This window comes from Cyanistes caeruleus, chromosome 18 (assembly GCF_971803275.1).
Source record: "Cyanistes caeruleus chromosome 18, bCyaCae1.hap1.1, whole genome shotgun sequence".
NCBI classification, from domain to species: Eukaryota; Metazoa; Chordata; class Aves; order Passeriformes; family Paridae; genus Cyanistes; species Cyanistes caeruleus.
This window is the reverse complement of record NC_141718.1, coordinates 12,521,590-12,534,719: the sequence shown is the minus strand read 5'-3', so window position 1 is coordinate 12,534,719 and position 13,130 is coordinate 12,521,590. Positions and strand designations below refer to the sequence as shown.

The 13,130-nt window shown below is 62.2% G+C and overlaps 1 protein-coding gene across 1 annotated transcript; it reads left to right on the top strand.

Annotated features, from left to right (window-relative positions):
* Positions 1-1,031: 1,031 nt before the first annotated feature.
* TBC1D10A (TBC1 domain family member 10A) lies at positions 1,032-11,993 on the top strand. Its single transcript, XM_086856623.1, has 9 exons — positions 1,032-1,300; positions 4,448-4,547; positions 7,670-7,777; positions 7,923-8,029; positions 8,556-8,670; positions 8,884-8,949; positions 9,957-10,146; positions 10,387-10,541; positions 10,678-11,993. Exons 1-9 carry the CDS (start codon positions 1,101-1,103, stop codon positions 11,068-11,070), a joined length of 1,434 nt encoding a protein of 477 aa, XP_086712749.1. The 5' UTR covers positions 1,032-1,100; the 3' UTR covers positions 11,071-11,993.
* The last annotated feature ends 1,137 nt before the right edge of the window (positions 11,994-13,130 follow it).

Here is a 13,130-nt window from a genome sequence, read left to right as displayed (position 1 = left end):
CTCTTCAGTGGCAAGGACTGGCAGGGCCTGGCTGCCAGAAAAATCTGGAAGTAGGTTGAGTTGCTGATTTTAAGGAGCCTCATTCCCTCTTCCTTTGGCATGGTACCACCTTGAGAGGGACCCTTCCAATAAACTCCTGTTCTGTGCTGTAAAAGGGAGGAAATGGAGTGCTGGGCTCTGGAGAAGAGTCTGGAGGTGGGATGGACCTACCCCTGGAAGGCTTTATCTGGGACAGGTCCCAGCACATCCCAATCTCCTACAGATCCTTTGGTGTGTTATTTTTGGGAGAGCTGGGCTGATTTTACGTGTCTGGGGTGCTGTGGATGGGGACTTGGGGGTGACACAGTGGGGGTCTTGCTGTGGGATCTGCAGGGCAGGGACAGCTTTGGAGAGGGAAACACATTCTACCACTGCCTCATGCTGGTGTGTGTCCCAGTGCTTCCCAGCACAATCCTCCTGCAGTCCCAGTATCCAGCCTTCCTGGAGTGCCAGTGCCATCCCAGCCCCACTGTGGCTCAGTCTGGTCCCACTACAGCTCTGCTATGCCCCATACTGGTCCCAGCATAGCCCATTTTATCTCACACTGGCCCTACTGTATCTCATCCACATCCCAGTACAGCTGTGTTGTGTCTCATACAGATCCCAGTACAGTGTGTTATGGCCACTACTGCTCCCAGTACAGCTCATTATGGCTCATCCTGCTCCCAACAACTCGTTACATCTCGTGCAAAACCTAGTACGACCCCTTTCTATCTCATACTGGTCCCAGTACCTCCCGTTCTGTCTCATACTGGTCCCAGTACCTCCCGTTCTGTCTCATACTGGTCCCAGTACCTCCCAGCCCAGCCCTGCCCCACTGCCGGTGCACGGAGCTCCGCCCCTCGCCGACACCCGCCGGCGCTTGACGGACAGCTTCCCCCCGTCCTTCTGACCAATCAACTGCGGGGGCGGACTCTCCTTACCTCAATCCTGGCGGCTGATTGGCTGGGTCTCTGCTCCCTCCCAATGGCGGTGCAGGGAGGGGGCGGGGCCGGGCCGGGGCGTGGCCGCCGCCGTGTCCCGGCATGGCGGAGCGGCCGCGCCGCCGCTGAGGCGCCGCCATGGCCAAGAGCCGCGGGGGTGGCGGGCCCAGCTCGCCCGGCGGGCGCAGCCTGGCGGGCACCCGCGAGAGCCTCGCCGACCCTGGCGGCGATGAGCTTAGTTCGCTCGGCTCCGACTCTGAGATCAACGGCGGCGGCCCCGAGGAGCGACGCGTCGATAAGTTCGGCTTCATCGTGGGCAGCCGCGGCGCCGAGGGGACGTGAGTGGGGGCCGTGAGGGGGGGCCGGGCCCGGGGCCGTGAGGGGGTGCTGTGGACGCTGGGGGCACCGAGGAACAGAGGAGCCGGCCCAGGCCCGGCCCGGTCCGCTCCGGCCGCTCGGCCCCCGCAGGGCCGGGCCTGGGGCTGGGCCGGGCCGGCCGCGGCTCTCCCCGCCCCATGGGGGGTTTGTCCCCGCCGCCCCCGGGCTGGGCGCGGGGCCGCTGTCAGGCATCGTTCGTGCCCGTAGCGGAGGCCGCAGCAGCCGGAATGTGAACAACGGAGTGAGGCTGGGAGACCTGCGGATTTTCAGCCTAGGGAAGAGAAGGCTCCGAGCAGAGCTTAGAACCCTTTCACAGTGCCTAAGGGGCTGCAAGGGGAGCTGGACTCTTGCCTTTGGACAAGGACCTGGAGTGACAGGATAAGGAGGAACGGTTTCCTTCTATCAGAGGACAGGGTTAGATGGGATACTGGGGAGAAATCCTTCCCTGTGAGGGTAGGGAGGCCCTGGCACAGGCTGCCCAGAGAAGCTGTGGCTGCCCCTGGATCCCTGGCAGTGTCTGAGGCCAGGCTGGACATTGGGGCTTGGAGCAACCTGGGACAGTGGGAGGTGTCCCTGCCCATGGCAGGGGGTGGCACTGGATGAGCTTTAAGGTCCTTTCCACCCCAGACTATTCCTTGATATGATGGCTTTGTAAAGAGCCCCAAAAGCTGTTCCAGCTGTCCCATCTCCCTCTGAAGAGGGGGAATGGCTGGGAAGTGGTGTCCGCCCCATTTAGGATCTGGGAGCTGTCAGCACACCGAGGTCAGTGTCTGCTCAGCTCCAGGTGCTGATTCCAGTGGACTTTTGGCCTCTGTCAAGCCAAGGAGGCCAGGCCATGGTGTCCTTCCAAGGATCCCTTGTTGGTAGTGCTGGCAAAGGCACCGTGATTACCCTGCTCTGTGGAGGAAGCCCTTGGAGGAAGTGAAGCTAACCCGAGGCACTGGGCCCCAGGGCGGTGCTGACACCCAGGAATGTGCTGTTGCTGTTGAGCTGGTTCGGCAGCGTGTTTGGTGTTTGTCTTCTTGGCCCTGCTTTCACAACAACGCCCAGAGAAAGTCAGGATGACAGTGGGGACAACGCGTGGCAGCCAGCTCCTCTTCTGCTGGGACATCTCCTGGAGCGGGCTCCCTGGGTTTTGCCCACCTGAGTGCTCTGCTGCCAGCTGTGCCTCAGTTTCCCTGTTTCCTCCTCCTATGAGGAGCAGAGTGTTCACGCCCCATAGTCTGTGGGTGTTACGGGGTGGGTCTGTGGGGTGAAAAGGAGGTTGGAATGTTGGCTCTGGGCAAGGTGCATCTCTCTGGGTGATAAACCTTGTCCCTCGGCACTGTGGGAATGGTGTGACCTCTCCTTCCCGTGGTGCTGCACTCTGTCCTGGCCCACACGTCACATTTAGGGGACACCTGTTCTGGCTGTCATTCCCTGAGGTGGGTGTCCTTATCTGTGCAGCAGGCAGCAGCAACTCTGGATGAAGGTCGTGGTGCTGGAGGCTGCTCCCAAGGGTGCTGACAGTGTGGTGGCTGCAGTCACTAGGGACTGAGCCTCCTGCAGAACCCCACAGATGTGCTGGGGCCCAGTCCTGCCCTGCTCCAGGGCTTTATTGGCTCACTGTCTGTCCAGGAGCGGATGAAGGGGAATACATGACCTGCTACTGTGGCTGGCAGAGTTGGGATTGCCCTACTGGGACGGGAAGCAGAGGAAGGACAGGCAGGGTATCCCAGCATCCATGGTCTGAGGGCAGTGCAAAGGGCTGAGCTGTGGGGATGTCACCCACAGTATGGATGCAGAGGAGCTCTTTTCTGGCATAGGGCATCCCGTCACTTCCCTGCCTGGAGTGCCCCCACCCTCCCGCCTGGGCCATATGAAATGCAGCCGGTCCTCGCTCCCTGCCCGCTGCCAAGCAGCCATCAGCTGGGAACAGCTTCCAGTCTGTGCTGGCGAGGTTCCAGCAGGCTCACAGCCAGCTCCTGTATCCAGCAGCCGCACTCCCGAGCTTCCCACGCCTCGTGGAGCCCCGGCTGGAGGCCAGCACTGCCTCCATCCCCATGCCGGGCTGGGGAGCTGCCGGCCATGCCTGGCCGCGCTGGGGAGGGTGGGGAGCCAAGCAAAGCAGACCCTTTGGGAGCAGATTTGCTCTCAGAACAATCGCGCTCACCCCGTCCGACCCACTGTGCTGGGTGGGACTCGGCAGGGAAGGGCTGGGCAGGGCGCAGGGCAGCGCTGCCAGCTGGATGTGGCCCTGGACTCGCCGTGCCGCTCACTTTCCCGCTCGGAATGTGGAGAGAGGAGGCAGGGCCTGCAAGTCCTATAGTGGGGCTGGGTGCTGGAGGATGCTCAGCACCAGGCCACTGTCCTCGGGTTCTCAGGAAGGATCTGACTTTTCCTGAGATTGGCATGGCCACAGGACAGTGTGGAGCAGAGCCTGGGAAGGCATTGAGACTTCACTGATGGCTTGAAGGAGCATCTGCTCTCCTTGGATGTCCCTGCCTGGGCCTGCCCGAGCTGCCCGTCACCCATCTCTGCACAGATGCGGTGCCATGGGGGGTTGGAGGCCTTAGTGCCAGCTTCAGCATTGCAGCAGCTTCCCCCCTGCCTCAGCAGGGTTAAATCAGATTCCCTGGCTAGGCTGAGGCGTTTCTGGAAAACACTCCCCTCTCTCCTAAGGGACCCTGGTCTGGGCTCGGCGCCGGGCCTGGAGCAGTGCCAGGCATTGGGAGCGCAGTGTGGCTGGAGCTGTGTGGATGACACGATGCTTATGGCCCCGGCTCTCTCCGTGTGCAGCTGGCCCCTGCTACAGGGATCAGGTCTTGCTCATCCCTCACCTTCCTGGCGTGTCCCTGGGGATGCTGCGGCGCATGGTGTGTGCAGTGCAGGCTGCTCCTGAGAGGTTTGAGCTGCTGTGCTGGCACAGTGACTTCAGTCACGGGTGGCAAGCACTTCCGGCAGCTGCCGAAGCGCCAGCGCTGCCAAGCGTGTCCTGAGCCCTGCGCCCTGAGGGGTGCAGCCACCTGGGCATGGGGGGCACCCAGGGTGCTCGGGAAGCCAGGGGGCTCAGCACCGTATGGAGGGCCGGGCACCCACTGACCGGCCTCTTCCTCCCGGTCCCACAGGCTGGAGGAGGTGCCCTTGGAGGTGCTTCGGCAGCGGGAGTCCAAGTGGCTGGATATGCTCAACAACTGGGACAAGTGGATGGCCAAGAAACACAAGAAGGTAAGTGACAGCCGTGTCCCCTGTGGGAGGTGGCAGCGAGGGACAGCCAGGCACAGCGGTGTCCCCTTGGGGCAGCTTGGTGTCACTGGTTCCCTGCAGACAGGCGTCTGTGTGCCTTTGGATGATGCTGTTGGCTTGAATGGGCTGTTCATTCCCCTTGGAAACTGGATATGGAGTGGTCCCGAGCCAGCCCACTTCTGCCTCCAACTCTTCCCTGCCGGGCTGGAGCTTTCCTAGGGCTTCTTTGGCTGCCTGCAGGCAGCCATGGGAATTGTTTGCTCATGGAAACTTCTGTTCTGAGCATCTTGCAGACCAAAAAAAGCTCCGTGTAGGAAATGTTTGAGCCTGATGCGCGTGACACTGGTCTGTGGACTGGGATCCCTGGGAGACTCCTGGTGTGCTGGCTCCATGGCTTGGTTTGCTGGTGCTCCCTGATCCCCTGAGCCTGCAAATGAGGTGGCAGTTGGGATGCAGCAAGTCCAGGGTTGCTGCTGTGTGTCTGCTGGGAGCAGTGAGGCTGCTGGCATGGGACAGCAGTGCCAGAAGGTGGCCAAAGGGCCTTCTCCTCCTCATGCTGGTAGAGTCTCCTGGCACTCCTCAGTGTGCCTGGAGTGCTGTCCCTACTCAGTGCCTGGTGAACTACACCGGAATCCCTCATCTGTTTCTTGGCTGCTCTTAAAGGATTTGGGAGAGTTTTCTGGGCCACGGCAGGCGGGTGCTTTGTTCCACGGGCAATTTCCGCCACTCTCCGGCTGTGTGCCACAGGGTGCCCTTCGGGATGGGGTGAGTGCTCCAGCAGCCCTGTGCCTGGCACAGCAGCTCCCTTGTGCTTGAACCGAGCCTCTGGGAGTCTCTGTGGGGCTGATGTGCCGTATAGTCTGTCCTGCAGCAAAAATCCATGCCTGGAGCTTTGGAGAGGCTGCTCCAGAATGCTGCTCTGTGCCTGGATCCCTGGGGCTGCTCAGGGAAGGCTGCCAGGCCTGGCCTTGGATGCTGTCAACTATCTTTGGTCTGGCAAGAGCCTGCTTGGTGCAGGTCCCTGCTGCTCTGGGGGAGCTCCCTAAGCCTCTGAAAAACCCCAGTACTTTTCTGGCTGCCTCACCAGGGTTGGCAGGCAGCCCAGGGATCCCTGGGCCAGCTCCTGATGGGCTTGCTCACACCTGCACTGCTCCAGCATCCCAAAATGCTCCTTGCCTGGCCCCAATCCCAGCGGAGCCTGACCCCACATCCTTCACAGTGCTGAGCTGTGCCAACACTGTGTGCTAGGAAGGCACACCTGTGGGTGGGCAGCACTCCCACCTCACCTCACTTTCAGCATCCCTCAGCCCAGACACACTCCCTGTCCCTGGAAAATCACAGTGGGATTGGGGGGTTGATGGCAAGACCCCATGTGGGACCAAGGGGATGAGCTGCTCAGCCATGGTGGTGCTGGCCTGGCCAGCTGAAGGGGCTGCTGAACCAAAACCCAGTGAGGTGGTTTCCTTCCTGGCAGCTCAGTCAGCAGGAAGGGGAGCTGCCTGGAAATGGGAGCTGTCAGCAGCCTTGGAGCTGCCCACAGCAGCCCTGGGCATCATCTACTGTGTTTCCTGCCGGCACAAAAGGACCTGCCCATGTAAACAACCAGTGAGGGAGCAACAAACCCCCTGGGGAGGTGATGGTACTGTGCTTGGAAACAACCATCTGTTCCCCAGTTGTTCCAGCAAACAGGGAAACACATCTCTGGGCAAGCAGGAGGGGCCTAGGGGGAATTTGGGAGCTGTTGGCCACTTCTCTCAGAGCCATGGTTGCATGTGCCACCCAAGCAGGGACATGAAGAGTGGAGGCTGTGCTGGGGCTTTGCAGAGTGTTATGGGGGGTGACTGTGCTGAAAGCACCAGGCTTGTGGGGCCCACCTTGCTGCAGGCTCTGGCTGAGGACTGTGGGGAGAAGGACACATAAGGATGTGGAGCTGCTGGAGCCAGTCCAGAGGAGGCCATGGAGATGCTCCACGGGCTGGAGCCCCTCTACTCTGGAGCCAGGCTGGGAGAGCTGGGGGTGTTCACCTGAAGAGGAGAAGACTCCAGGGACACCTCAGAGCCCCTTCCAGGACCTAAAGGGCCTCCAGGAGAGCTGGAGGGGGACTGGGGACAAGGGATGGAGGGACAGGACACAGGGAATGGCTTCCCACTGCCAGAGGGCAGGGATGGATGGGATATTGGGCAGGAATTGTTCCCTGGCAGGGTGGGCAGGCCCTGGCACAGGGTGCCCAGAGCAGCTGGGGCTGCCCCTGGATCCCTGGCAGTGCCCAAGGCCAGGCTGGACACTGGGGCTTGGAGCAGCCTGGGACAGTGGGAGGTGTCCCTGCCCATGGAATGAGATGGTCTTTATTGTCCCTGCCAATCCAGACCATGTCACAATTCTGTGATTTGGAGCTGCTGCTGTGTTGAGGACTTGGAGTGGGATGCTGGGGGCTCTGTTTTGGTCCCAACTGGTGCAGGCAGCACCAGGGCTAAGCTGGCTCAGCTCCCCACACAGGATAGGCACTGACTGCCTTGCATGGACTTTGGTCCTGGCTGGTGCCCAGTGCCAAGGAACAGGAAACTGTGGGCATGGAGCTGGCCCCAGGGGCCTCAGGATTTGGCCATGTGTGGAGATAGGACCAGACCTGCCCTTCTGCCTAGGATGAGCAGATGGAAAGGCTGAGACACTCGTCAGGGTGCACATCCCTGCTTTCCATGGCCCCATGGGGCAGTGGGGGGCTGGACTGGGGGCTGGGAAGCCTCCCCTGTGTCCTCAGCGCTTCCCATGTGGACAGAGCCACCCGCTCCCCACCTTGGCTCCAATGTTTGCTTTTCCAGCTCCCAGCAGGATTTGGCTTTGAGGCAGTGCCAGGCTTGTTTGGAGCTGTTTGCAAGCCACAGAGGCTCTGCTGGGCCTCTGGCAGCTCCCCCGTGCTGCTGGTGCAGCCCTGACTGCTGTTCCAGCTGGCATCTCTGCATCTCAGGGGCACTTCTCCTTGTTTGGGAGGCAGCAGGGGATCAGCCTGTGGCCGTGGTGCTGGCCTGGCTCCCACCTTGCCCCAGGAGTCTCTTTGTTTCCCAGTGCTCCGTGATTTTCCCGTGACAGCTTTGTCTCTCCCGCAGATCCGGCTGCGGTGCCAGAAGGGGATCCCTCCCTCGCTGCGGGGCCGTGCCTGGCAGTACCTCTCTGGGAGCAAGGTCAAACTGGAGCAGAACATGGGCAAGTTTGATGTGAGTCCTGCCAGGGACCATCCTGCACCACCAGGGAGATGGCGGTGCTGGGGCTGCTCCTGCTTGGGCTTGGGTGTGTGTTGGGATCTCAGACGTCTTGCGCGGGAGTCAAGGGTGTTGCTTACCCCAGTCTTCCCCTCCCCAGGAACTGGACCTCCTCACAGGAGATCCCAAGTGGCTGGATGTGATCGAGCGGGATCTCCATCGGCAGTTCCCCTTCCATGAGATGTTTGTCTCACGTGGAGGCCATGGGTATGTGGAGCTACTACTGTGTGTCCAGCCCTCAGCAGCCATGGATGGGGTGGGCACTGTCTGTCCCAGCTCATGGAGCCACACTTCTGTCCCCAGTGTCCTCCCCATTCCTCCAGCATTCCCTATACTCCCACAGTCATAGGACATCCAGTGACTGAAAACAGGATGGCTCAGACCAGCTCTGACACCCAGTGGGTGGGAACTGCCATGACAGGAGGGCAGAGGGAGGAGGTGGCAGCCCGCGGCCTCCGTTTCACCAGGAAAATGCTGCTCCCAATGTGTTGGGGAGCATCTGTGCCCCTGTGCCTGCAGCTGGGTCCCCTGCTGTGGGTCCCCTGGGTCTGTGGCTTGCTTTGGGCCACGTGGTTGTCTCCATACCTCAAATCGCAGATCCAGGCAGGATCTGTGGGCAGCACTTGCCAGGGTTTGTGTGGAAAGGGGATCCCAGGGGGGGACTGACCCAGGCTGGTGCGTGGGATGCATGGGGGAGGCTGTGTGCCGTGTGTGCATGCCGGTGTGTCCGCAGGCAGCAGGACCTGTTCCGGGTGCTGAAGGCGTACACGCTGTACCGCCCGGAGGAGGGGTACTGCCAGGCCCAGGCGCCCATCGCCGCCGTCCTGCTCATGCACATGCCGGCCGAGGTACGGGCACGCGGCTCAGGGGACAGAGCTGGGACCTCCTGGAGGGTGTGGGGCCCTTTGGGGGGTGCTGATGAGTGGGTGCCTGGCTCAGGGCAACTCAAAGTGCCCCAGGGATGCTTTGCTGCTTCCCACCCTCTCCCGTGGTCCCTGGGAGAAGGGAGGGGGCCACAGGGAGGTCCTCTGGGATCTCACCCTCTGTCCTTTGGCTTGCAGCAAGCATTCTGGTGCCTGGTGCAGATCTGTGAGAAGTACCTCCCTGGCTACTACAGCGAGAAACTGGTGAGTAAAGGGTTCATGGTGCTTTCAGCAGTGGCAGGGACCTGCAAGGTGCTGCACCTGGATTGGGGTGCAAGGATCAATCTGGGCAGGGGATGAAGGGATCAAGAGCAGCCCTGGGGAGAAGGACTCGGGGATGCTGGTTGGTGAGGAATGGCCATGCCCTGGCTGTGTGTCCTGCCTGGGCAGCAGGGGAGGGGGGATTCTGCCCCTGCGCCCTGCCCAGGTGAGACCCCACCTGCAGAGCTGCTCCAGCCCTGGGGTTCCCAACATCAGAAGGATGTGGAGCTGCTGGAGCCAGTCCAGAGGAAACCATGAAGCTGCTCCAAGGGCTGTAGCCTGCCTGCTCTGGAGGCAGGCTGGGAGAGCCGGGGGTGCTCACCTGGAGAACAGAAGGCTTCAGAGAGACCTCAGAGCCCCTTCCAGGACCTAAACGGGCTCCAGGAGAGCTGAAGAGGGACTTGGGACAAGGGCCTGGAGTGTCAGAACAAGGGGTAATGGCTTCCCACTGCCAGAGGGCATGGCTAGATGGGACATTGGGAAGGAATTGTTCCCTGGGAGGGAGGGGAGGCCCTGGCACAGGTGCCCAGAGCAGTTGTGGCCACCCTATCCCTGGAAGTGTTCCAGGCCAAATTAGACAGGGCTTGGAGCGACCTGGGATAGTGGAAGGTGCCATATGGCAATGGAGTGGAATGAGGTGAATTTTAAGGTCCACTCCAACCCAAACCATTCCATGATTCTGTATCTCCAGGCCAAAAACTTGTCCAGCTCCTCACCATGGGTAAAGAAGGGGTCTGGGGAGGTACTGGGTATTCCCACAGTCTCCCTGTTGTGCTATGGTTCCCAGAAGCATTCCACATTCAGGGATGGGGTCTCAGTGGAGTATCCATGGGACACAGCTCTGCTCTCCTATCAGGTGTAGAGGGTTGGCTGCCCCTGCCGGGGCCAGGCACTGGTGGCTGATCTCAGGGCTGGAGTATTCACTGGGATCCTGGTCCCTGTCCCTGCAGGAAGCCATCCAGCTGGATGGACAGATCCTCTTCTCACTGCTGCACAAGGTCTCACCTGTGGCCTACAAGCACCTGAGCAAGCAGAAGATTGACCCCATCCTGTACATGACAGAGTGGTTCATGTGCGCCTTCTCCCGCACGCTGCCCTGGAGCTCCGTGCTGCGCGTCTGGGACATGTTCTTCTGTGAAGGTAGGAGCTCCCCAGCATCCTCCCCACGGCCATGGGACCTGCAGCAGGGCAGGTTTGGGGCAGCCACATGCCTGGGGTGTGCACATGGGCTGTTTTCCTGGGGGTTAGGAGGCATGTACATCCCAAATTCACCCTCCTGTTAGTGGGACTGGGATCTGCTGCCCCACTGCATTTGAGGGACATGGTGGCAGTGTCACCCTGTCCTGCCTGGCACTCACTGCCTCACGTCTCCTCTTGCAGGAGTGAAGATCATCTTCCGGGTGGGCCTGGTGCTGCTCAAACACACCCTGGGCTCCTCGGACAAGCTCAAATCCTGCCAGGGCCAGTATGAGACCATGGAGAGGCTGAGGGCCCTCAGCCCCAAAATCATGCAGGAGGCCTTCCTGGTGCAGGAGGTGAGGTGCTGGGGGCCCAGTGCTGCCACACTGGGCTGTCTCTGGGTGGGCGGAGCAGCCCCCAAAAGGCTTGGTTAGCGTTACCTCTGCCGTGAGAGGGATGTCACTGTCGCTGATGGCACAAGTGTCCCCACAGGTCATCGAGCTGCCGGTGACGGAGCGTCAGATCGAGCGGGAGCACCTGATCCAGTTGAAGAAGTGGCGGGAGACGCACGGGGAGCTGCAGTGCAAGTCCCCCCCGCGCCTGCACGGCGCCAAGGCCATCAGCGAGGCGGAGCCCGCCCCTCGCAAAGCGCTGGAGCCCGTCCCCCCCATCATCGTCTCCCCCGGGCCCGCCCCCGTGCCCAAGGCCCGCAAGAGCAAGGAGAAGAGCCGGGAAAAGGGCCCGGCCAGTCCTGCCAACGGCCCCGGGGCCGAGGGCAACGGGGCGCCCGGCACGACCCGGGAGCTGCTGCACCCCCAGGTCTCCCCCCACCACCAGTCCAAGGAGAGCCTGAGCTCCCGGGAGAGCGAGGACACGTACTTGTAGGGCCCGGCCCACACCCCGGGCAGCCGGGCTCAGCGGGGCTGCGCACGGACCCGGGCGCAAGGACACCGAGGGGGACCCCTGGCACCCGGCGCTGGGGGCTCTGAGCTGGAGGGATGGGACGGGGGGGCCGTGCGGCTCCTTGAGAACAGCGTGGCCCTCTCGGGGCATCCGTGGAGCTTGGCCAGGTGTGGTGACCAAAGGGGACACCGTGGGTCTGCGCTGGGTGCCCACCCCGCAGGGTGCTGGCACCACGAGCGGTGGGAGCCCGGGCAGGGGGTGGCTGAGCCACCCGAGCTCCCTCCCCACACTGGGGGGGCTGGGCTGCCTCTCAGGCCCTTCTCCCCGTCCCAGAGCCCCTGGACCCATCACCCCCTGGGTCCCTCCCGTAGCCCCCACCCTGCGCCAGCCGGGCAGCCCCAGCCCCGGTTCCTGAGCACTTGGGCCTGGCGCAGGGCACTGGGGGTACGCGAGGAGCCGGGGGACCCCTCGCCCCCCTCTTATCTAGTGAGGATATATCAAGCTGTAGCCCTATATGTAGTACCCAACTTACCTACTCACTGAGCCTATTTATTATTCCTCCAAGGCAGGACAGGGACCGAGGCAGGATGCGCTAGAGGCAGCGGGATTTGATGCCGAGTTTCGGGGCTAAAGCCCCCCCATCCCATCCCATCCCCTTCCATCCCCAAGCTCCCCACAGCTCAGGGGGAGTGTTTACCCTGCCAGGGCTCACCCCACCACTGCCGCCCCCCCCAGGCCCCAGCACAGGTGAGACGGGGTGGGTGAGCAGCAGCCAGGTGCTCCCTGGTTGTGGGGTCCCCTCTGCCCCCCCTGCCCTCCCCAAGGGCGGGTGGTGGGTTTGTAAAATAAAGCGGGAAAAGCAGTTTTGTACAAAGGGGTCAATAAAGCGAGTGTGTAAAGGCGCAGCCCTGGCTCCCACCTCTCTTGTCCTGGGATGGGGGGTTGAGGGTGGCAGGAGGCAAAGGTACCAGTACCAGCTTTGGGGGGGGTACCCTGACCTGGACCCTGCCCATGGTTCTCTGTCCATGGGGAGCACCCTTCCCTGCAGTGGTCACTGAGCCTGACCCCTTCCCTGGGTCCCACCTCCCCTGGCTGCCCTTGTCCTGGGGGGCAGGTGCTGGGCAGTGTCCTGGGATGGGCCATGCTCCTGTCACTGCTCTGTCACTGCTCTGTCACCACAGAGGGTGGCCCAGCCCCACTGTCTCAGTCAGCCTTGGGGCTGCCCGTTTGAAGTGGAATGGGAGGAGGCTGAGACCTGCCCCAGCTTGTGATAGTGGTGGCTGCCAGGCCCTGGTGGGTGCCATTGGGTGCACTCCCATCCCAGCCTTTCCCCCCTCTCTCACTGTCACAGCTCTTGTGGCTGAACAGAGCCAGGGGACCCTTAATTAATCCCATGACACCCCAGAGCTCAGCTTTCCATCCCAAAATGATGCCCAGACCATTTCTCTCCTGCTTCCTGCAGGCAGGAATTCTTCCCAAACCTCCATTCCTCCCTCCAGAAACCCCCTTTTCCTGGCAGTGGCCCTGGTTTGGTGAATCCCCTTTCCAGGCCTGGTGTTGGGGCTGAGCGTGTGGGACCCGGTTGGGTGCTGGGGTAGGGTGGCGTTGGCAGTGGCTCCCAGAGCGTCACCCTTGGCTGGGCACCCCCAGGGCTGTGGTTTGGGCACCCCCAGGGCTGCAGTTCGGCGGTAACCCGGGACTCTTGAGTTGGAGCTGCTCCAGGCACCACGGGGCGCTGAATTTGGGCTGCTTTGGGCCCCATGGAGCTCTGTATTGGGGCTGGCTCCGAGGCTCCGGTGCGGCTACCCCGGGTCTCCAGTGCGGGCATCCCGGGGTTCGGACCTGAGGCTGCTCCCGGAGCGCCGGGCCCGGGTCGTTGCCTTTTCCGCGGTGCGGGGCGGTGCCGGGGTTGTGCCGGCTCGGTGCCGGCTCGGGGCCCGAAGCGATGCGGAGCGGCCCCGGGGCCAGGCAGGCGCTCACAGGGCGGTCCCAGCGAGATGCGGGGCGTTCCCGGGTCGGTCCCTGGGCGATGAGGGCGGTGA

Coding starts and splice junctions, on each gene's coding strand:
- TBC1D10A (XM_086856623.1), top strand. CDS start 1,101: ATGGCCAAGAGCCGCGGGGGTGGCGGGCCCAGCTCGCCCGGCGGGCGC. Junction 8,950..9,956: donor GCTACTACAGCGAGAAACTG/GTGAGTAAAGGG, acceptor CTGTCCCTGCAG/GAAGCCATCCAGCTGGATGG. Junction 10,542..10,677: donor AGGCCTTCCTGGTGCAGGAG/GTGAGGTGCTGG, acceptor GTGTCCCCACAG/GTCATCGAGCTGCCGGTGAC.